This window comes from Macrobrachium rosenbergii, chromosome 12 (genome assembly GCF_040412425.1).
Source record: "Macrobrachium rosenbergii isolate ZJJX-2024 chromosome 12, ASM4041242v1, whole genome shotgun sequence".
Taxonomy (NCBI): Eukaryota; Metazoa; Arthropoda; class Malacostraca; order Decapoda; family Palaemonidae; genus Macrobrachium; species Macrobrachium rosenbergii.
In genome coordinates this window covers 66,300,568-66,324,278 of record NC_089752.1, presented here as the reverse complement: position 1 = coordinate 66,324,278, position 23,711 = coordinate 66,300,568, and the positions used below count along the sequence as shown (strand labels likewise).

The window sequence follows — 23,711 nt, the reverse complement described above, 5'->3', positions numbered from 1 at the left end:
AGCAATGGAATGATCCCTTTGTTACCACTTAGATAAAGGGCACAATTCAGAGTGATCTGCTTAACAAGATAATTGTGGTAAACCTTTCAAGTACAATTTTTCTGTGTCACAAAGTATCGTCATAAATGAATAAGAATATATGTACATATATACATATATATGTATATATGTATATATATGTATATATATATATATATATATATATATATATATATATATATATATATATATATATATATATTACGACAAAGGAAACTTCTTTCCAAGCAACCTCACCTGTTCTTACATCCGTAATGTAGCAGAGAAGGAAATAAAATTAATTTCAATTGTTTTACTTACTAGAACTGTGGGTTTCCACTCGCCCCTACATAAACTCTCTTTCATTCCCCAAAATGGTTATATATGCTGTGTATGTATATGTATATATATATTTATATTGGCCTTGAAGTTCTGACTTACGTAAAGGGAAATCATAAAAACAAAGAACAAGGGATGATTTTAGGAGCTGAAGGCTCTACTTCATAAGGAAATGTTATGTAAACACTTGGGATAAATTAAGGAATTATATTTACAAAAGAAAAGCATTAGAAGGGAAAATGGGTAATTGAATTGTTAAAGGGCTTGCAATGCCTGAAGCTCCTTTTACTGGAGTCTTGAATAAGGGCAAGGTACAGTCCAAGATAAGTCCACTGCGAATAGGTCCCTCTGCAAGAGAGATTTACACATTACACGCCAGTAAAGGAAAATATAACACAGAATATGACTCGAGTCTGCACTGAGGGTGCCAAGGACTCAAGGAATAACTGAACACTTTACACTGGGACACGAAACACTGCAAAAGGCACTGAACAAATGACAAAAGGATGAGAAAACAATACTGGCACTCGGTAACACTTCAAAAGGGCAAACGGTTGTGACTGAAAAGGCCTCCACTCGTACTTTACCTTAAAGGGGGCGAGTTAGAGGGGCTCTGGCGTAGAATGATGGCAGGCGTTCACATACTTGACATCGTTCTCAGGTTCCTTGGTAGGTCCTTTCGAGGATGACTGTAGTACTGGGTTCACGTCAGGAGTCTGTTGTGGAGAGGGTGCAGCACTCCAGGACTCTTTTGGCCCTCTCAATCCATACTTCAGGTTCTGCCTCTGTCCATTTTGGCATGAATGAGTGAGCTTGGCTGAGGGCACTCATTCCCGCCGCAGGAGAGGGGGTGGCGTTCTGCCGTTCTAACATCTGGAGGTCATGGGCGTGCTGCCACTCCCTCTCTTGTCTCTCCATCTCCTCTCTTTTCACTCTCTCTTGCCGTTCTATCTCCTCTCTTTTCTCCTTGGCAATTCTCTCTCTTTCTCTCTCTTGCCTTTCCATCTCCTCTCTTTTCTCCTGGGCGATTCTTTCTTTCTCCCTCTCTTGTCTCTCCATCTCCTCTCTCTTTTCCTGGGCGATTCTTTCTTTCTCCTTCTCTTGCCGTTCTATCTCCTCTCTCTTTTCCTGGGCGATTCTTTCTTTCTTCCTCTCTTGCCTCTCGGCTTCTCTTTCCGCCTTGGCATCGTCCACTCTCTCTTGAACCCATTCTCTCAGGGCTGGTCCTGATAGTCCCATGTCCTTTCTAGCGGACATGTAGAATGTGAAGTCCTCATTTTGTTGGGCTCTGGCAGTAGCCATCTTGAAATAATGGTTATATAGACTGGACCTGCTAGAGGATCAAATATGTCTGAGAAGACTCAGTTTGTCTGAAAAGACTTAATTGCAAGAATCTGAATCACTCAGTTGTTCAGACTGAATGAGAATTGATATGTCTGAGGAAACTTAAAATTTAATATGTCTGAGTAAGATGTGGTTGTTCGTGGTGAACGAATTTTAATATGCGTCTCGGAAGATGTAACTGGATTTTATGTCACGCTTGGACTTGGCTGGCTGTAGAGTGAAATTAAGGCGTTCCTGAGAACTTAGGGTTTTCGCTAAATGAGCGATTTGGGGTCTTGCAAGACTTAAGGTTGTTCTACTGAACTGGAATAATCAGTCCCATAAGGACTTGGATTTTGGTTTACCCGTAGGAATTAAATACTCTCACCTCATAGGATGTAGAATTTAGTGGAGTCTCGTAAGACTCAAAAATAGGATTTGTCCCATAGGACGTAGAAGTTACTGAAGGGAGAAACCCCCCCCCCCCAAAAAAAAATTTTTGGTGTGAGAGGCCTGAGTAGGGAACAATTTTTTATGGGGACACTGCTCGGGTGATGAATGTACAGTAGGTACGTGGGGAGGAGGGGTGGGTGAAGGTCGTCTGTCGCTCACCAGAATTATTTTTAGACTGTGTGAATGAACCTGTCTATATATAGGCCGTCTGGGACTCGAGGACTTTTCCCAGGATGAGAGGATAACAGTAAAATGACCTCGTAATTTTCCCTAGAAGCAGAGTTCAAAATTTCGCTTTCCTAATACCTGGTTTAAATTCTAGCTATTCTGAGAGAGAGTATTTCAGCAATGCAAGCTGACTTCGTCTTGTCCCACGTGGGAATTTATTCACGCCTAAATGATTCACTAATCTGAAATGCAAAGTAACAGAGTAATTTCTGTCGCACTATTCCTTGAACAGAAAACTGGCAAAGATTTTAACACAGAGGAATTTCGCACTATTCCTCGAACGAAATGGTTAGCACTTATTATTTCCCTAACTACCTATTCTGAAAGGCATGCATTAACAAATCTAATACGGTGGGTCTCTTCTCTCAGTGAATACATGCGTCCCTATTCCTAATTCCTAGGAACAGTCACGATTGTAAAAAAATTTTGCTAAGATAAACACATTACTTACGTGGAACTCTCTTGGTCTGTGCTCTTGGTACCAGGTTTGGAATTTGTCTCGCACCCAGCTTAGCTTTGCTAATAGCTGATCTGGCAAGTTGCAAATGCAATTAAGCAACAATAGAGGGGAAAATGCAATTGCTAAACGAGATCTATAAGAAGGTCGCCATTTTTACGAATTTCCCTGGGGTTATATGATTTCTAGAGATTTTCTACAGGCCGGCAACGGAAACTTTATTTATTTGGCCTTGGAGTTCTGACTTACGTAAAGGGAAATCATAAAAAACAAAGAACAAGGGATGATTTTAGGAGCTGAAGGCTCTACTTCATAAGGAAATGTTACGTAAACACTTGGGATAAATTAAGGAATTATATTTACAAAAGAAAAGCATTAAAAGGGAAAATGGGTAATTGAATTGTTAAAGGGCTTGCAACGCCTGAAGCTCCTCCTACTGGAGTCTTGAATAAGGGCAAGGCACATTCCAAGATGAGTCCCCTGCGAATAGGTCCCTCTGCAAGAGATTTACACATTACAAGCCAGTAAAGGAAAATATAACACAGAATATGACTCGAGTCTGCACTGAGGGTGCCAAGGACTCAGGCAATAACAGAACACCTTACACTGGAACACAAAACACTGCAAAAGGCACTGAACAAATGACACAAGGATGAGAAAACAATAACACTTTACACTTTAACACGAAGCACTGCAAAAGACACTGAACAAATGACACAAGGATGAGAAAACAATACTGGCACTTGGCAACACTTCAAAAGGGCAACAGTCGCTACTGAAAAGGCCTCCACTCGTACTTTACCTTAAAGGGGGGAGGGGTGGTTAGCGGGGCTCTGGCGTAGAATGATGGCGGGCGTTCACACACGTGACATTGTACTCAGGTTCCTGGGTAGGTCCTTTCGAGGATGACTGTAGTACTGGGTTCACGTCAGGAGTCTGTTGTGGACATCTGGGTGGAAGGGTGGAGGGTGACCTCTCAGCATCTTGTATCACTCGCCCGCGTGTATGGATAACTGGTAACTGCTGACTGCTAACTCCCATTACTGACTGCCCAAAATCTTCCTGTCCTGCCTCCCTTTTAAGGCATCTGCTGAGAGTAGGGGCCATGATGTCGGGCCCGTATGGTGACTGTGCCCAAGATGTGTCATCTTCCAGGTGTCTTGACCATCTGCTTGCATCTCCCCAGGGGTCCTGTGGAAAGGCAATCCAGCCAACTTAATCTGCCTTTAGAAAGGTTGTTTTAAGCAGCTTAGTTGGGCTAAGCTGCTTAAGGGAGTGGCACCCAGCCTCTCATCTTTGCCCCTTTTGACCATGCCATCTAAATGTCTGTTTCAGGTAAAGAAAAGGAACAGATTGAACTCTTGGTAACTTTGTTTTGATATCTACTGTAGGTCCACTAGGACCAGCTATGCAGTGACGATTCTACTCTCAATAACTAAGGGCAAATTAAGGGTTGGCTGTGAAGTGACTTCTTGTACTTATAATATATACATATATATATATATATATATATATATATATATATATATATATATATATATATATATATATATATATATATATATAAGCGACAATGGAAACTTCTCTCCAAGCAACTTCACCCGTTCTTACATCTGTAACGTAGCAGAGAAGGAAATAAAATTAATTTCAATTGTTTTAATTACTAGAACTGTGGGTTTCCACTCGCCCTTCATAAACTCTCTCCTTCATTCCCCAAAATGGTTAAGCCTAACCCTTCTCTCTGTTCAAGTGACTGCCTAAGGCCTTGTTTCCAAGTGACCTTCGTACCTTCTTGGCGTCAAGCAGCAATCAAAGGAGGAGCCAACATAAAAGAGAAATTGGCATCAACCACATTTATATTCTGATATATACACACACATATATATATATATATATATATATATATATATATATATATATATATATATATATATATATATATATCAGAATATAATGCAGCAAATCTCGTGTCCCTGGTCATTTGCAGTTTTTATGCCTTGCAGATTGGTATGAATTCTATTATTTTTGTTCTGAAATTGGATACATCAATTGAGGATAGATAGATGATAAAGCACTTGGCAATGGAATAATTCCCCTGTTACCAATTAGATAAAGGGCACAATTCAGAATGATCTTCTTAACAAGATAATTGTGACATGCCTTTTTCAAGTACTTGATTCTGCTGAAGAGAATCAAGTAAGAAATATATATATATATATATATATATATATATATATATATATATATATATATATATATATGTATATATATATATATATATATGCAGTTAAATCATGCCATCTAGATGTATATATATATATATATATATATATATATATATATATATATATATATATATATATATATATATATTATAAATATATATACATCTAGGCGGCATGATCGCAACTGAATATCTCGTACAAAGCCAGCATACTCGCCTCAAACTCGAATAAAATGAATAACCAATGAGAAAAGCACAGAGAACTTGTTTGTCAGGTCAACTTGACGCTCCAGATTAGGAGTTTCCCTATTCCTCGTCTAATTCGGCCCGCCCCGCCTCCGATCTTAATCCTCTTTTCTTTAGTGATTGTCGCTCTCTCTTCCTCTCTCACAGGACTCTGGTGTTGGGATGAGCGATTAACAGCCACCGGCATAGCCAGAGGACACCATTAGCGAGAAGGTTGATGTGAGAACTGACCGGACCTTCCAGGGCTTGGCGCCAGAAATTAAGGTGCTGCATCATGTGGGGAACTGCATGGCCCTAACTCCCATCATGCATTTGTGACCTGTGGGTCAGTCCCTATAAAAGGGAGCCCCTGACTGCGCCCAAGAGAGACCGACTAGAGATTCCAAGAGAACCAGAAGAGGGAGACAGCCTCCCTCCTTCGCCACCCCTTTACCTCTTGACCTAGCGTCCGCCAGTCATAGCTTTGCCTCCCCCACCCCTAAGTGCTATAGTCCGTTGTGAATAGCCCACGGAGAAGTCCTTGAGGACAAGATCAAACCTAATGCTGTGAACTGATTCTTCCCCGATTGTATGGTCTCATTGTGCCAGCTAAAACAGGCGTGTTCTTGTAGAATCTTCCTGCATCAAATGTCAAGAAGGCCCTCTCACCCATAAAAGTAATTCACATATCCTGTCAGCCCCTTCATTATTGCAGAATCACGTTTTGCTTGTGCTTTGTCCCTTTTTAAAGTAATTGTTATCAAGTGTTTTCTCAAGTATCACCCATTGCTGTAATGTATCAGGGCCCTAGCGGCCCTCCACATCCTTGGATTAATTGTCAATACATTCTTGTCATTCTTTTGAGAATTTCTCTTATAATTACCTATAGACTTGATTGAATGATACTGCTGCACGTGGAAGCACGGTCAGATGTGACCTTCCCCCCCCCCCCCACCTCCTTGTGCCAATTAACTCAAGATCCTGCATTCACATGCAGCATTTGGTGACCTTGTCAGGATATATCTTGCACATTGCATGATAGTGCGAAAGATTACATTTGCAATGTTCTAATTAGCATTAGCTAGAGGAACATTGCAAGATTGAAAAGAACCTGATTTTTGAGCGAAGAGCCATCATACGCATACAGCTTGACAGAAAGGTACACAGCCTAAGGATTTCATTTCATGTCATACCATTGCCAGGATCATTCATGAAATGGAATTCATAACTAACCAGAGTAAATTACATGCAACCAAAAGCATGTGAAGTTCTATCTGCCACCAGGTGAAGAGTTGCCATTCACATACAAGTTTGCCGGTATTGCATGTTAGCGAATTTGCATGTCTAAAGTGATAGGACTTAGCTAGGCAGTGAAGTGAAGTGTTAACAGAAGGGAAACTTAGACTGATTCCTGCATAAGCGTTTCGGATATTTTGGAGTCTGAATAGATAGGGACACTGAATCTGGTAACCACAGTTAGGAACGACAGGATGTCTAGATTTGATTGTACCATGACTATCCAGTTAGGGAATTAGGAATACACTCGGTCTTGCTAATATTGAATTCCCCAGTTCATTTACATGAGTAGAAATTTTGCGTTGAAGATTACTGAATTGATTTCGCACACGTGCAATCCATTGAGGTAGTGAGAATTGTGTTCCCGAAATTAGTATAAGTCTCTGGGCATCTCAGAAGGCAGATGCAGGTTGAGGCAGAAAAGCTGCGTACGCTCTGAACGAGGTGAGAATGCGCAGAAGCCCAGTATTCTGACAGACTGAACGAAAAGTGTTACATTGTTCGCTAAAGTTCCAAAACTCCCCACACGAGACTTGGATATTCCGTTGCGCTCTCTTACCAAAACGATTGTTCACACATTTCATTCATCTCATTCATTCATTATATAGGTCACATTTTACTAATACACAAAAGAAAAACCATTTCATGTAGGGAATCCCATTGATTGATTGAATTACATGTTCCATGCGTTTTAGTTAAGAACGTATGTGCATATGACCTACTGAAAAAACGCTAAATTAAAATCCCATCAACCATGTGTAAGCCACTCCCAATAATTTCTATGTGTTTCTCATTACTAAAACTCCATTGAGGCTTACACCCTATTATTTTGATTGATTATTGACTGATGAACATGCTCATGACGAGCTGCTTTGATTGATTGATGAACACGCTCATGACGAGCTGCTTTGATTGATTGATGAACACGCTCATGACGAGCCCCTCTTGATTGTTTGATGAACACGCTCATGACGAGCCCCTCTTGATTGAACCTTGATTGAATACATTCATGACGAGCCATTTTAATTAGCACAACAGCAGTGTGTTCTGTAGTAAACCCCCCCCCTCCACAAGGGTTACCCCTCTTGCACCGAGTGCCAGAATTGATTGTTTGAGAGTTCCATGGAACACTCTCCCCGCCACGAGGCACCTTGAAGGGCCCGTGTATTTTGAGTGATTGATTGATTGATGATTGATTGAACCTATAACCTCTGCACTATAGCTAGTACAATCCGTGTGCATGTTATCCTCGTTCATTGAACGAAATTTGAGTTCTCCGGAACATGCACCCTGAGTGCCATTTGAAGAAGTGCTATTTACAGAAGTGCCAACTCCCGTGCCAGTGCCTGCACCATCTAACTCCAAAGCAACGTGTCTTTTGAAGAACACAAAGCCGTCATGGAGCTGGGGAAGAGTGCAGGGCTAAAGGGAAATAAGCTCCTCCAGTGGACCAAGGAGTGGCTTAAACTCCTGAAGGAGGAACAACAACAGAAAAGAGAAGAACGATGACATGAGCTCGCCCTCAATGAGAAGGAACTCAAGATCGAGCAAGTGGGATGAGCTGCTGCCGACACCCAAGTTGGCACTCCCTCAGCCAGTCCAACCCCCTCCCTGAGTTCCCATTCCTCCCTACCTCTCATCCATCCACTGATTCTGAAGTGGGCTGAGGACGAGCCCGGAGTATGACATGATTACATGGAGTACCTTGTGATGACGTGCTCCCCCTCTGCTGCCGGAATCGCCTTGCTGCTTGCTCAACACTTGGACAACAAAGCTTTGGTCACCTTCCGCGCCTTAGACAGTGGGAACAAGGGTGACCTGGATGAGGTATGACGAGCCGTGATCAAGGTATATGAGATCACGCCTGAACGCTGGAGACAATGGTGGCGCCAGCTCCTGAAAGAGGCAGGTGAGACCTGGTCCAAATGGGCATATCACAAGACCAGAGCCTACAATCGTTGGTTGGAAGCCCTAGAGAGCAGGGATTTCCAAATCTTAAAAGAATAAATGCAGATTGAGGACCTCATGTCCTACGCCCCCAATGACCTCACGGCGTTTCTGTGGGGGCAGCATCCTGAGACTCTCAGCGCCTGCTGCCACCTCTTCCAACCCGACGCATGTTTCCTGAACCGGAAGACCCACCCACGGAGCAACGCCTATGGGTCGCAACGCCTGAAGAATGGCCTCATCATTGCAAGAAGAGTGGCCATTCCACCAAACAGTACTGTTCCAAAGCCAACACGCCCCCCTAAGCAACCCTCCAAGCAAGATGACGGGACCCCTCCCAATGGGAAGTCTGCCCCTGCCACTGCTGCATCCTCCTTAAGGTCAGCTCCAGCTGCCACCCTGCGAGGTCTTACCACGATGCCCTCTGTGTAGACTGTGGTCAGAAGGGCCATCTATCCACCACCTTCTGAGGATGCAAGAAGTACTCCCCGCTGAAGGTAGCTGCAAATCTTGCCCTAGGTGGCTAACCCGTCGAAGGGGCAACCAGAACATATGTGCTTATCGCACCCCCCAACAGCTAATCACCGCCCCAAGAATGGCCGCAGCTGGTTGACATGGGTGCATCTGTCAACATCATTTCCAAGGATCAGGTGCCCCCGGGCACCATTATCAACGATGGACAAGTGAGGGTTCGCTGGCTGAATGACCAGCGATCTGCCCGCAAAAGTGAACACCTGTTTGGGGTGGTTACATCGATCGCTGTGACCTGCCCTCTCCTCTTGGGCCAAAGCATCCAGAACTGGCATGGCCTCCAGTTACACCTGCCCTCATTGCCAGATGAGCCCTCTCCCGGCTCCAACGACCCAGCGGACCCCCACCAAGCCGGTCCTTTCCTTGTGCTGCTATCACAGCCGCTGTCTCCGCCCGACACCAAGCAAGGGTCTACCGACTTGCCTGCGGTGCCTGCTCTCCTCATCATGGGGGCGGATGCTTCCGCCCCAGGTCTGTGCCAAGGGGCACTGATAAGGGCACAGAAGGAAGACCCTCACATACGACACCTCCAGACTGATGCCCACATGAGAGAGGAGGAACTTTTGGATCTTGTGAATGACACCTAACTGATAGACAATGATGTACACTACCGGGGAACCTGGGGACAGCAGAAGCCTTCCCAAGTGATTCATCAGCTGGTAGTAGTACCTCATGCCCTTCAGCCAAAGCTCCTCCAACTGGCTCACGACGGGACTGGAGGACACTTCGGGGTCACCTGTACTCTGAAGACCCTGACAGGGAAGTTTTTCCCGCCTGACATGAGAAAGTCGATGAAGGCTTTCAGATCCTTGTGCCCAACATGCCAGATCACTGGACGTCCAAGTGAAGTCACCCCCAAGACATCCATAAGAAACACCTTCCGTTGGCGTCCCCTTTAAGGACATCATCATCGCCTATTATACACCCAAAGGGCGCATCAAGACCAAAAGCAGCTACGCTTATTGCCTAACCATCATTGACATGTTTACCCACTATCCTGAAGCCAAGTGCTTAATGTGCTGGTGCCTAGATTTGCAAGACTATAACTGGAAAATAGAGCACATCAAAGGCCCTGACAATAAAATTGCCGATGTTCTATACAGAAACTAAGTGACAACCCCAAAGCCATGGAGTATCCTGGCCTACTTCCAGAAAGCAGTGCCCAGGCCTCCTATTCCTGAACATAACCCCTGAGATTACTTCCTTCCTTGATGCTATCTTTTCTTGATACCTGATGAAATCTCAATCACGAACATTGTTGAGGCTTCAGCTCCTTGGCACTCATGCCACATGGCACAGTGCCAGCTGTGTTGAGTACCGTGGCACCCCCTAACATAAGCCCGTGCAGTACTCCCAAATTGATGCCTCCTCAAGGCAAAACTGACAGCATGAATTTGCAACCTTGATGTAATTGAACTAACAAAATAATTAATAAATTTTTTAACCAACTAACCTTAGTTTAGACTGTATGATTAAGTCTCATCACATGATTGAGAATTTGATGATTGATCAAGCCATTACCAATGGTACTTAACATAAAGTGTAAATTCATAAAGATGATAGAATTAAATACTTTGCAATTGCTGCCTCTGTAACTGATTGATGATTATAAGACTTTATTGAGAGTAGTCAACCCCTTCTGCGTTTAATGCAACTCCATTACCATTAATGTCAGCCAGAAGTTTGTAAACTTGATTTAATTGAATAAGACATCTGAGAGGAATAGAACAAGACGAGGAGTAATTTGATGCAAATGACTTGCTGAGGCAGACATGCTTGCCCAATTAAAGGCATAACATGTCCACTTATTGGGGAAGCTATGCTACAAGATTATGCAGACTGCATGATTGCAACTGCATATCTTGTACAAAGCCAGCCTACTCGCCTCAAACTAGAATAAAAAGAACAACCAAAGATCACCGAGAACTTGTTTGTCAGGTCAATTAGACCCTCCAGATTTGGAGTTTCCCTATTCCTCATCTAATAACCTCCCTTGGATCTTAATCCTCTTTTTCTTGGAAACGGCGATTCTCGCTCTCTCTTCCTCTCTCACAGGACTCTGGTGTTGGGATTAGCGATTAACAGCCACCGGCATAGCCAGAGGACACCATTAGTGAGGAGAAAGTTGATGCGTGACCTGACCAGACCTTCCAGGGGTTGGTGCCTTGTGAGAACTGCATGGCCTCAACTCCCATCATGCATTTGTGACCCATGGGTCAGACCCTATACAAGGGGACCGCTGACTGTGCCTGAGAGAGACCAACTAGAGATTCTGAGAGAACCAGATGAGAGGCAGACAGCCTCCCTCCTTCACCACCCCTTTACCTCTTGACCTAGTGTCTGCCAGTCATAGTTTTGCCTCCTCCCCGCAGGTACCATAGTCTGTTGTCAGTAGCCAACGGAGACGTCCTTGAGGGCAAGATCAAACCTGATGCTGTGAACCGATTCTGCCTTGATAGTATGGTCTCATCGCGCCCGCTAAGAAGGGTGTGTTCTTGCAGAATCTTTTTGCATCGAGTGCCAAGAAGACCCTCTCACCCATAGAAGTAATTCACGTATCCTGTCAGCTCCCCTTCAGTATTGCAAACTCACGATCTGCTTGTGTTTTGTCCCCTTTTAAAGTAACTGTTAAGTGTTTTCTCAAGTATCACCCATTGCTGTAATGTATAAGGACCCTAGCGGCCCTCCACAACCTTGAATTAATTGTCAATACATTCTTGTCATTATCTTGAGATTTTCTCTTACAATTACCTGTAGACTTGATTGACTGAATGATATTGCTGCATGTGGAAGCACGGTCAGATGCGACCTTCCCCTCCTCCTTGTGCCAATGAACTCAAGAGCCTGCATTCACATGTAGCTATATATATATATATATATATATATATATATATATATATATATATATATATATATATATATATATGCGTGTATGCATGTGTGGCATCATGACAAGGTGATCCAGTTTCTCAGGCACTTCCAGTAATCGTCTTTCAATCCACCCAGCTGTAAATGAGCATCAGCTTCTGCATAAGTTGTGAAGGTTGTGAGGTTAGAAACCAGAGGGCTTTTCCCCTCTGATACTACCACACCATCGAGAGGGAAATGGGCATATGGTGACGAGAAAACATGCATACAGAGAGAGAGAGAGAGAGAGAGAGAGAGAGAGAGAGAGAGAGAGAGAGAGAGAGAGAGAGAGAGAGAGAGAGAGAGACAGAAACTCGTTCTTCGTTTTCGTTAGGAAGTTCGCTGTTGCTTCAGTTCAGTGTCTAAAGAATAATATATTCTTTCGACCTTGCCTCAGATAATCCTATCTTACGTAACTATTTATATCTTTGTTCATTCATCTTCGGTAATTTCTTTTTATCTAGTATTGCGTTTTATTTTTTTTTATGTGTTTTTACCCACATTCAATAATTTTGAGTTCGCAGATGGTCTAGGTTAAGCCAACCTAACTCAGCACGGGCCCTTACCTCAAACAATAAGATTGGTGTGCACCTCTGGACTCTGCGCAAGCAACCAAGGCATATAAATAATAAGATAACAGCAGCTTTACACATCAATTAAGATAACCTACTTAAGTCTCAAATTTGTGACGTCAAACAAGCAGTGAATCATTATTTATCAATTTAGTAAGATGACACTGAAGAAAAAAGGATTAGATTATATTAACATAGCATTCATAGTTTTAAACATCAATTAAGGTAATTCCCTTGGGCTACAAAATGTGACATCCAGCAAGCGGTAATTGCAGAATATTCGACTATATATACGAAGGTGGGAATGTCATAAAGGACAACATTACAAGATTATATCAGGAAGCATTTGAGAGGACTCTCTCTCTTATTATTATTATTATTATTATTATTATTATTATTATTATTATTATTATTATTATTATTATTATTATTATTATTATTATTATTATTATGTTTTGGAACATAGTAAGCTATTAACTTGCAAAGTAAACTCTACAGACAAGAAATACATATTTGATCATAAACAGCGATGCCTCCTCTACGAATGTCATAAAAAATAAAGAGTTCAGGAAACTTTACCATTGGTAAGACACTCATGCACAAACACACACAAACGGCTAGAAATGCAATTTTGTGAACTTTTCAATATATTGCATAACTGATTGGTTAATCTGTGTAGCTATTTTGGGCTCAAATTGAAAAAATTTTATTACGTTTTCAACAGACTGACTGGTGATTCTGTGTCCACTTCCGGTGCCACATTTGTGTTCTTCATAGAGGGTATAATATACTGTGCCTGAGGATGCTCTTTGTGTACCAATTTAGTGAGTAAGTGTTTAATGAATGTTTATGAGTAAGTGTTTAGTGAATGTTTAGCATTTAGGGTTTAGTGAACGTTTTGTGAATGCTAGTGAATGTTTAGTGTGTAGGTATTCAGTGAATGTTTAGTGAGTGTTTAGCATTTAGTGACTGTTTAGTATGTAAGTGTTTGGTCAGTGTTTAAGGTTGAGTGAATATTTAGTGAATGTTAGTGTTTAGTGAATGTTTAGTACGTAAGTATTCAGCGAATGTTTAGTGAGTGTTTAAGGTTTAGTGAATGTTAGTGTTTGGTGAATGTTTAGTGAGTGTTTAGGGTTTAGTGAATGTTTAGTGTGCAATTGTTTAGGGTTTAGTGAATGTTGGTGTTTAGTGAATGTTTAGTGTGTTAGTATTCAATGAATGTTTAATGAGTGATTAGGGTTTAGTGAATGTTTTGTGAATGTTAGTGTTTAGTGAATGTTTAGTAAGTGTTTAGTCAATATTTAGTAAGTAAGTATTCAGTGAATGTTTAGTAAGTGTTTAAGGTTTAGTGAATGTTTTGTGAATGTTAGTGTTTAGTGAATGTTTAGGAATCACTGAATGTTTAGTGTGCAAGTGTTTTGTGAATGTTGGTGTTTAGTGAAAAATTAGTGTGTTAGTATTTCAATGACTGTTTTATGACTGATTAGGGTTTAGTGAATTTTTTGTGAAATGTTAGTCTTTAGTGAATGTTTAGTGTGTGAGTATTTAGTGAATATTTAGTGAGTGTTTAGCAAATGTATAGTGTGTAAGCATTTAGGATTTAGTGAATGTTAGCGCTTGGTGTATGTTTAGTGTTTAGTGAGTTTGCGTGTAGAGCAAGTGCAAGTGTTTACTGAGTGTTTACTGTAGTAAGTGTGAGTCTTTGGTGAGTGTGAGTGTATAGTAAATGTGAGTGTTTAGTAAGTGTATAGTAAATGTGAGTGTTTAGTAAGTGTATAGTAAATGTCAGTGTTTAGTGAGTGCGAGTGTATAGTGAGTGTGAGTGTTTAGTGAGTGTGAGTGTATATTATTTATTTAATAAATTTATTATGCCCGAAGACATCAAACAAAGTTACATATTAGCAGTTACTTACAGTACATCAGAAATCAACAGAAAAAAATTACAGCATTGAATTATCAGTATATCAGTTACAAAAATAACATATATGAGATCGTATTCCATTATCACAACAACTGCAACAGACAGTTTAGCAACCACCAAAGTGTGGATGACGAGTCAAAATTAAGTCTAGGTGGTCATCTTTGAGTAAATATTGGCAGGTTTGAAGTAAATTTTGTCCTTGAGGTAACAGATTCCTGACAGTGGGGCAATGAAGGCAGTAGTGTTCAAGGTTATTGGCATTAGCAAGGTTACACAGTTTACATGAGGTGTAGTGTGGTATATCTAGTGTCTGTCCAACCTGCCACACAGGACGATATCCCAACCTTATCCTGGCACTTACGACATTATGCCTACGCACCATGAGTCCACGTCGCCGGTACTTGTGACTGCTCTGCAGAAAGTTATCATGATGTTGTATGGAAACACTAGTGCCCCTCTCTGCATCCCTACGCTGTACTGTACAGGCAAAAGCTGCTGAATATATTCTATGTTTAAGGCAGCAAAGTGAGGGCTCAACATTTCTGTCATCAAGTTCAAGCGTGCAGGCAGCTTTAGCAAGACTGTCCACCATGTCATTCCCAGCAAGCCCAATATGGGAAGGCATCCACATAAAGGACAAGACAAGCGAGTGTGAGTGTATAGTAAGTGTGAGTGTTTATTGAGTGTATAGTAACTGTGAGTGTTTAGTGAGTGTATAGTCAGTGTGAGTGTTTAGTGAGTGTGACTGTATATTAAGTGCAAGTGTTTAGTGGGTGTATAGTAAGTGTATGTGTTTAGTGAGTGTGAGTGCATAGTAAGTGTGAGTGTTAATGAGTGTGAGAGTATAGTAAGTGTGAGTGTTTAGTGATTGTGGGTGTATAGTAAGTGTGAGTGTTTAGTGAGTGTGAGTGTACAGTAAGTGCAAGTGCTTAGTAAATGTATAGTATGTGTTTGTGTTTAGTGAGTGTATAGTAGGTGTTTGTGTTTAGTGAGTGTGAGTGTATAGTAATTGTGAGAGTTTAGTGAGTGTGAGTGTAAAGTGTGAGTGGTTAGTGAATGTATAGTAAGTGTATGTTTAGTGAGTGTGAGTCTATAGTAAGTGTGAGTGTTTAGTGAGTGTGAGTGTATAGTAAGTGTGAGTGTTTAGTGAGTGTCAATATATAGTAAGTGTGAGTGTTTAGTGAGTGTGAAAGTAAAGTAAGTGTGAGTGTTCAGTGAGCCTGGTTGTATAGCAAGTGTGAATGTTTAGTGAGCGTATGCTGTAGTAGGTGTGAGTGTTTAGTGAGTGTGAATGTATAGTAAGTGCGAGTGTTTAGTGATTGTATAGAAAGTGTGAGTTTTTGCTGATTGTGAGTGTATAGTAAGTGTGATTGTTTAGTGAGTGTGAGTGTATAGTAAGCGTGAGTGTTTAGTGAGTGTATAGTAAGTGTATGTGTTTAGTGAGTGTGAGTCTATAGTACATGTAAGTGTTTAGTGAGTGTGAGTCTGTAGTAAGTGTGAGTGTTTAGTGAGCATGAGTGCATAGTAAGCGTGAGTGTAGTAAGCGTGAGTGTTTAGTGATTGTCAGTGTATAGTAAGTGCGAAAGTTTAGTGAGAGTATAGTAAGTGTGAGTGTTCTGTGAGTGTGAGTGCATAGTAAGTGTGAGTGTGAGTGTATAGTAAGTGCGAGTGTTTAGTGAGTGTATAGTAGGTGTGAGTATTTAGTGAGTGTATAGTAAATGTGAGTTTTTAGTGAGTGTGAGTGTATAGTAAGTGCGAGTGTTAGTGAGTAAGTGCGAGTGTTAGTGAGTGTATAGTAACTGTGAATGTTTAGTGAGTGTGAGTGTATAGTAAAGGTGAGTGTTTAGTGAGTGTGAGTATATAGTAAGTGTGTGTTAGTGAGTGTGAGTGTATAGTAAGTGCGTGTGTTTAGTGAGTGTATAGTAAGTGCGTATGTATAGTGAGTGTATAGTAAGTCTGATTGTTTAGTGTGTGTGAGTGTATAGAAAGTGTGTGTGCTTAGTGAGTGTATAGTAAGTGTGAGCATTTACTGAGTGTGAGTGTATAGTAAGTATGAGTGTTTAGTGAATGTGAGTGTATAGTAAGTGCGAGTGTTTAGTGAGCATATAGTAAGTGTATGTGTTTAGTGAATGTTAGTGTATGGCAAGAATGAGTGTATAGTGAGTGTGAGTGTATAGTAAGTGAAAGTGTTTAGTGAGTGTAATTGTACAGCAAGTGTGAGTGTTTAGTGAGTTGAGTGTATAGTAAGTGTGAGTGTTTAGTGAGTGTGAGTGTATAGTAAGTGCGAGTGTTTAGTGAGTGTATAGTAAGTGTGAGTGTTTAGTGAGTGTGAGTGTATAGTAAGTGTGTGTTTAGTGAGTGTGAGTGTATAGTAAGTGTGTTTAGTGAGTGTGAGTGTATAGTAATTGTGTTTAGTGAGTGTGAGTGTATAATAAGTGCGAGTGTTTAGTGAGTGTATAGTAAGTGTGAGTGTTTAGTGTGTGTGAGTGTATAATAAGTGTGAGTGTATAGTAAGTGTTAGTGTTTAGTGAGTGTGAGTATATAGTAAGTGTGAGTGATTAGTTAGTGTGAGTGTATAGTAAGCGTGAGTGCTTAGTGAGTGTGAATGTATAGTAAGTGTGTGTGTTTAGTGAGTGTGAGTGTATAGTAAGCGTGAGTGTTTAGTGAGTGTATAGTAAGTGTGAGTGTTTAGTAAGTGCGAGTGTATAGTAAGTGCGAGTGTTTAGCAAGTGTATAGTAAGTGTGTGTTTAGTAAGTGTTAGTGTATAATAAGTTTGAGTGTTTAGTGGGTATAAGTATATAGTAAGTGTGAGTGTGAGTGTATAGTAAGTGTGAGTGTTTAGTGCGTGTATAGTAAGTGTGAGCATTTAGTGAGTGTATAGTAAATGTGATTGTTTAGTGAGTGTGAGTGTATAATAAGTGCAAGTGTTTAGTTAGTGTATAGTAAGTGTGAATGTCAAGTGAGTGTGAGTACACAGTAAGTTTGAGTGTTTAGTGAGTGTGATAGATAGTCAGTGTGTTTAGTGAGTGCATAGTAAGTGCGAGTGTTTAGTGATTGTATAGCAAGTGTGAGTGTTAAGTGTGTGTGAGTGTTTAGTAAATGTGAGTGTTTTTGTGAGTGTATAGTAAATGTCAGTGTTTAGTGAGTGTGAGTGTATAGTAAGTGTGTGTGTTTAGTGAGTGTGAGTGTATAGTTGTATTTAGTGAGTGCGAGTGTATAATAAGTGCAAGTGTTTAGTGAGTATATAGTAATTGTATGTGTTTAGCAAGTGCGATTCTATAATAAATGTGTTTAGTGAGTGTTAGTGTACAGTAATTGTGAGTGTTTAGTGAGTGTGAGTGTACAGTAATTGTGAGTGTTTAGTGAGTGTGAGTGTATAGTAGGTGTGAGTGTTTAGTGAGTGTATACTGTAGTAATTGTGAGTGTTTAGTGAGCGTGAGTGTACAGTAAGTGTGAGTGTTTAGTGATTGTGAGTGCATAGTAAGTGAGAGTGCTTAGTGAATGTATACTTCAGTAAGTGTGAGTGTTTGGTGAGTGTGAGTGTCTAGTAGGTGTGAGAATATAGCAAGTTTGAGTGTTTAGTGAGTTTGAGTATATAGTAAGTGTGAGTGTTAATGAGTGTTAGTGTATAGTAAGTGCAAGTGTTTAGTGAGTGTATAGTAAGTGTGAGTGTTCAGTGAGTGTATAGTAAATGTGAGTGTTTAGTGAGTGTGAGTGTATAGTAAATGTGAGTGTTTAATGAGTATGAGTGTATAGTAAGTGCAAGTGTTTAGTGAACATATAGTATGTGTTTCATGAGTGTGAATGTATAGTAAGTGCAAGTTTTTAGTGAGTGTATAGCAAGTGTGAGTGTCTAGTGAGTGTGAGTGTATAGTAAGTCCGAGCGTTTAGTATAGTAAGTGTGAGTGTTTAGTGAGTGTGAGTGTATAGTAAGTATGAGTGTTTAGTGAGTTCGAGTATATAGTAAGTGTGGGTGTTTAGTGAGTGTTAGTGTGTAGTAAGTGCAAGTGTTTAGTGAGTGTATAGTAAGTGTGAGTGTTTAGTGAGTGTATAGTAAATGTCAGTGTTTAGTGAATGTGAGTGTATAATAAATGTGAGTGTTTAATGAGTGTGAGTGTATCATAAGTGTGAGTGTTTAGTGAACATATAGTAAGTGTATGTGTTTTGTGAGTGTGAGTGTACAGTAAGTGTAAGTGTTTAGTGAGTGTATAGTAAATGTATGTGTTTAGTGAGTGTGAGTCTATAGTAAATGTGCTTAGTGAGTGTTAGTCTATAGTAATTGTGAGTATTTAGTGAGCGTGAGTATAGTGTCAGTGTTTAGTGAGTTTGAGTGCATAGTAAGTGTGAGTGTTTAGTGAGTGTATACTGTAGTAACTGTGAGTGTATAGTGAGTGTGAGTGTATGGTAAGTGCAAGTGTTTAGTGAGTGTATAGTAAGTGTATGTGTTTAGTGAGTGTAAGTCTATAGTAAATGTGTTTAGTGAGTGTTAGTCTACAGTAATTGTGAGTGTTTAATGAGCATGAGTGTAGAGTAAGTGGGAGTGTTTAGTGATTGTATCTTGTAGTAATTGTGAGTGTTTGGTGAGTGTGAGTGTATAGTAAGTGCGAGTGTTTAGTGAGTGTATAGTAAGTATGAGTGTTTAGTGAGTGTGAGTGTATAGTAACTCTGAGTGTTTGGTGAGTGTGAGTATATAGTAAGTGTGAGTGTTTAGTGAGTGTATAGTAAGTGTATGTGTTTAATGAATGTGATTGTATAGTAAGTGTGAGTGTTTAGTGAGTGTATAGTAAGTGTGAGTGTTTAGTGAGTGTGAGTATATAATAAATGTGAGTGTTTAGTGATCGTATAGTAAGTGCGAGTGTTTAGTGAGTGTATAGTAAATGTGAGTGCTTAGTGTGTGTGTGAGTGTATAGTAAGTGTGAGTGATTAGTGAGTGTATAGTAAGTGTGAGTGTTTAGTGAGTGTGAGTGTATAGTAAGTGTGAGTGTTTAGTGAGTGTAAGTGTATAGTAAGTGCGAGTGTTTAGTGAGCGTGTAGTAAGTGTGAGTGTTTAGTGAGTGTGAGTGTATAGTAAGTGTGAGTGTTTAGTGATTGTGAGTGTTAGTATTTAGTGAGTGTAAGTGTATAGTAAGTTTGAGTGTTTAGTGAGTGTGAGTGTATAGTAAGTGCAAATGTTTAGTGAGTGTATAGTAAGTGTGATTGTTTAGTGAGTGTATAGGAAGTGTGAGTGTATAGTAAGTGTGAGTGTTTAGTGAGTGTACAGTAAGTGTGAGTGTTTAATGAGTGTACAGGAAGTGTGAGTGTTTAGTGTGTGTAAGTGAATAGTAAGTGTGAGTGTACAGTAAGTGTTAGTGTTTAGTGAATGTGAGTGTATAGTAAGTGTGAGTGTTCAGTTTGTGTGAGTGTATAGTAAGTGTGAGTGTTTAGTGAGTGTATAGTAAGTGTGAGTGTTTAGTGAGTGTGAGTGTATAGTAAGTGTGAGTGTTTAGTGAGTGTGAGTGTATACTAAGTGCGTGTGTTTAATGAGTGTATAGTAAGTGTGAGTGTTCAGTGATCATGAGTGTATAGTAAGTGTGAGTGTTTCGTGAGTGTGAGTATATAGTGAGTGTGATTGTTTAGTGACCTTGGGTGTATAGTTAGTGCGAGTGTTTAGTGAGTGTATTGTAAGTGTGAGTGTTTAGGGTGTGTGTGCGTGTATAGTAAGCGTGAGTGTTTAATGAGTGTATAGTAAATGTGAGTGTTTAGTGAGTGTGAGTATAGTAAGTGTGAGTGTGAGTGTATAGCAAGTGTGAGTGTTTAGTGAGTGTGAGTGTATAGCAAGTGTGAGTGTTCAATGAGTGTGAGTGTATAGTGAGTGTTAGTGTTTAACGATTGTACATTACTGTTTAGTTAGTGTTTAGTGACTGTATGCAAAGAAAGTTCTGCAATTTACAGGAACCATTCATGCTAGGTATTGCTTAGATCCAAGGGCAGATGCTTAGGCCTTGACCACAATGTTTGGAGTGCTTAGGCCAACTTGTTTTTGTAAGATAATTATTCTCTGTGAAACTGGGCCAAATGATAATAATAATAATAATAATAATAATAATAATAATAATAGTAGTAGTAGTAGTAGTAGTAGTAGTAGTAGTAGTAGTAGTAGTAGCAGTAATAGTAGTAGTAGTAAAAAGGATAAAAACAATAGTAAAAATAATGTATAATAGTGATAAAGTAAGTACAGTGGTATGAGCTGGACCGAGACCTTTCAGCATGGCCACCTGAGTTCACGCCGTCGGCAGGGAGATCGCCACTCCTTGTTATTGCCGCTCTATGTTTTCTCACGCCTGGTGGTGACCGATGTTATCAAACCATGTGCTGTGTCATAGCGGGGAAGTATAGTATAGTCCTGCACACATTCCTTCATTTATTTGTTATTTAGTGTGACATTTTATTCTTCGAGACCTATTCTTCTTCTTATGCACATGGCATTCTGTTGCGTGGTTCCGTGAAAATGCATCGCGTGCATTTCGAATGACAGTCAAGCCTTGAGCAGCCAAACCTTTTGCCTCCACATCGCGACGAACTTGGTGAAGCAAAGCGGAGTCCTGGCAGTCACAATCACCCTTTATTAAGGTATCGTTTTGATCCACCCACGTCACATAATCTGAAAATACGTAAGACTTGTTGATCCTATAAGCCCTGAATTCCTCCACACCACCCACCCTCCCACCCAGGGCAGGATTAAAGGGAGGGCAAAGGGGCTATAGCCCCAGAGCCCCCCACAAAAAGGGGCCCCCACAGAAAGAGGTGATTTCCATGACCCATTATTATTTTTTCACTTTTTGGGTTTTCATTTTCTTTTTACCACCTTAGTGACCTTTTGTTTTCCGTTATCTTTTCATTTTTAATCCCCTCTTTTTAATTTCTTTCCTCACTTTATCTTGTATTTTCTTTCCCTTAAGTAAAAAAGAAACGTATTGGTAAAGATATATCACTTTGTTCATGTTATCTATTATTCTATTAGACCACTAGTTAGGCTAATAGAACTATTGTACTGATAATTGTTTAGAAGTTTATAATTACATAAATTGAAAGGAGTAACTGCTATTTTAATTAAGAAAGCAGAAAGAGCGTAAGAAGTAGTCTCTTTAATGAAAGCTGAAAATTCGTAAAGAAATACACTGCCAGCTTACGCTATGCGTAGTGCTTTTGTTTATTGTTTTTTCTTGTTGTCAGTCGAGTCCGACATTTGGTGCCGTGAATGCAGCGATTACAAAGGCTTGAGAAGTTGAATTGTATTTTGTGAAATTGTTTCAAATAACAATAACGTTCTTTGTCCTTTTTGGTGTCCACGCTTACTCCGGTGTTTCAAAGTAAGTTATATAGAATTTCGCTTGTTTGATTCACTTACTTTGGCTGTCTTTTGGGGGGTTGCAGTGACATTATGGTAGGCTAATAGACCTACTGGAATTTTTTAGCATAGCCCACTCTATTTCGATTAATATTTCCAATTTTCCCCTTGTTTTTCCATTGATGTCCTGTTGACATGCATTTATAGGTGTCGGAAATTCGTTTTATCTTATCATTAAAAAGTAGACTTAAAAAGTAGTTATAGCTGGAGGCAAATAGAAATGATACCTGATCACAATAATAAGCAGTCCACAATATCTTTAACTTCAGCTGTTCCAAAAGTTGCTATAACTTCATTATATGATGTACTACTACTACTACTACTACTACTACTACTACTACTACTACTACTACTAATAATAATAATAATAATAATAATAATAATAATAATAATAATAATAATAATAATATGGTATATAAATAGGTTGTTGGGGATTCGACCAACATTATCGCAAAAGGGGGGGGGGCCATTGATTGGCGAGGTATGACTTTATGACATAGTAGGTAGTAAGACACTAATTCCTAGATTCAATCCTTTATTCGACAGTAAGCGAATATAATTTTTTCCCCTCCCTCACTGAAAGGGCAAAAAACATGAAATGTACGAATATGTGCACTAGCCTAACCATGAACACTGACCTAACCTCCTAACTTGTCACTGAACTGGTTAGTTTCTAGATCGGGGCTTCGCCCTCCATGCCCCCTTTATATCAGTGGGGGCTTCACCCCCCAAACCACCCTTTGTGATCTTTACACTCCCTTAATTTTTTTCCTAGCCAGGTGGTCTGCTCCCGACCCCCGTAGGAGGCTGTAAATTATAGAAAATTGACGAACATTGCCTGGAAGACAGTCTGTCGGACTGTCAAGACCTGGAAAAAGATGAGTGACAGACATAAAACTCCTTGTATATACGAAAGTGATGCAAAGAAACGCAAAATGTCTCAAGCACGTGATAAAAAACATCTTGAGGCAATGTCCAAAGTACCCGTAATAAGCACCTACTTCGACCTTGCTGCCATAAAACAGCCTGTTGAAAATGCTTCAGAGCCGTCAGAAGAGGCATCAACAAGTAAGTTAATTATAGAAACTGAAACACCATCTTCAGAAAAGGCAGAGCCTTTGGACATATCTTCAAGTAGCTCTGCACCAGTGTATGAAGTCGACACAGATTTCCAGGGTGAACATAAACATAAGGACGTACAGGAACATGAGGAAGATGTTGCTATTGAAAAGGTCAGTATGAAAAATCAAGGTTTTGAGAATGATATTGGTTTATGGCCTGAGTCATCTACAGAAGAAATGATAGCTTTTTGGGCAAAGAAGGGATCAAGTGAATTACAACATTGTGATGAACAGTTACTGGATAAAGCTTCAAAACTCCAAGATCAGGTGAAAGGGAAGAGTGGAATTCATTATTCACGTAAATGTTCACGAAGTTTGCTTCAGAGGAAAACGCTGAATAATGAAATAATTAATCGTTCATGGCTCTGTTTCTCTCCAACAACTGGCAAAGTTTATTGTTTTCCCTGTAAGCTTGTTAATTCAGGATCTGAAAAGGGCAAATTAGCCACTGATGGATTTTGTGACTGGAAGCGTGGAAATGACAGGATAGCTGATCACGAGAAATCAAAGTGCCATCTAGAATCCATCATTACTGTAGCCAAACTAGGGAAAGAACATGGCAGAATAGATCAAGAATTATCAATCAAGAATTATCAAAGCAAGTAGCTCAATTGCAAGAATACTTGTGTAAACTTCTTACACGTATCGTAAGTACAATTAAATTTATCGCTGAGCGAGGACTAGCATTCAGAGGCACAGATGAACTGACTGGTTCTCCATCAAATGGGAATTTTCTTGGTATACTGGAACTCTTATCAGAG

The 23,711-nt window shown here is 40.1% G+C and overlaps 2 protein-coding genes across 2 annotated transcripts in view; both read left to right on the top strand.

Annotated features, from left to right (window-relative positions):
• Positions 1 to 21,652: 21,652 nt before the first annotated feature.
• Positions 21,653 to 23,711, top strand: part of LOC136843707 (sodium-coupled monocarboxylate transporter 1-like) — a 102,951-nt gene continuing 100,892 nt past the window's right edge. The window contains exon 1 of the mRNA XM_067112296.1: positions 21,653 to 21,791. The gene's annotated coding sequence lies outside the window, so the exon portion shown is untranslated. The remainder of the gene's footprint in view (positions 21,792 to 23,711) is intronic.
• On the top strand, positions 22,708 to 23,556 carry LOC136844053 (uncharacterized). The gene has a single exon (XM_067113068.1). The coding sequence runs from the start codon at positions 22,708 to 22,710 to the stop codon at positions 23,554 to 23,556; it is 849 nt and encodes a 282-aa protein (XP_066969169.1).

Excerpts from the sequence above, each read along its gene's own strand:
- LOC136844053 (XM_067113068.1), top strand. The coding sequence starts at position 22,708 with ATGAGTGACAGACATAAAACTCCTTGTATATACGAAAGTGATGCAAAG.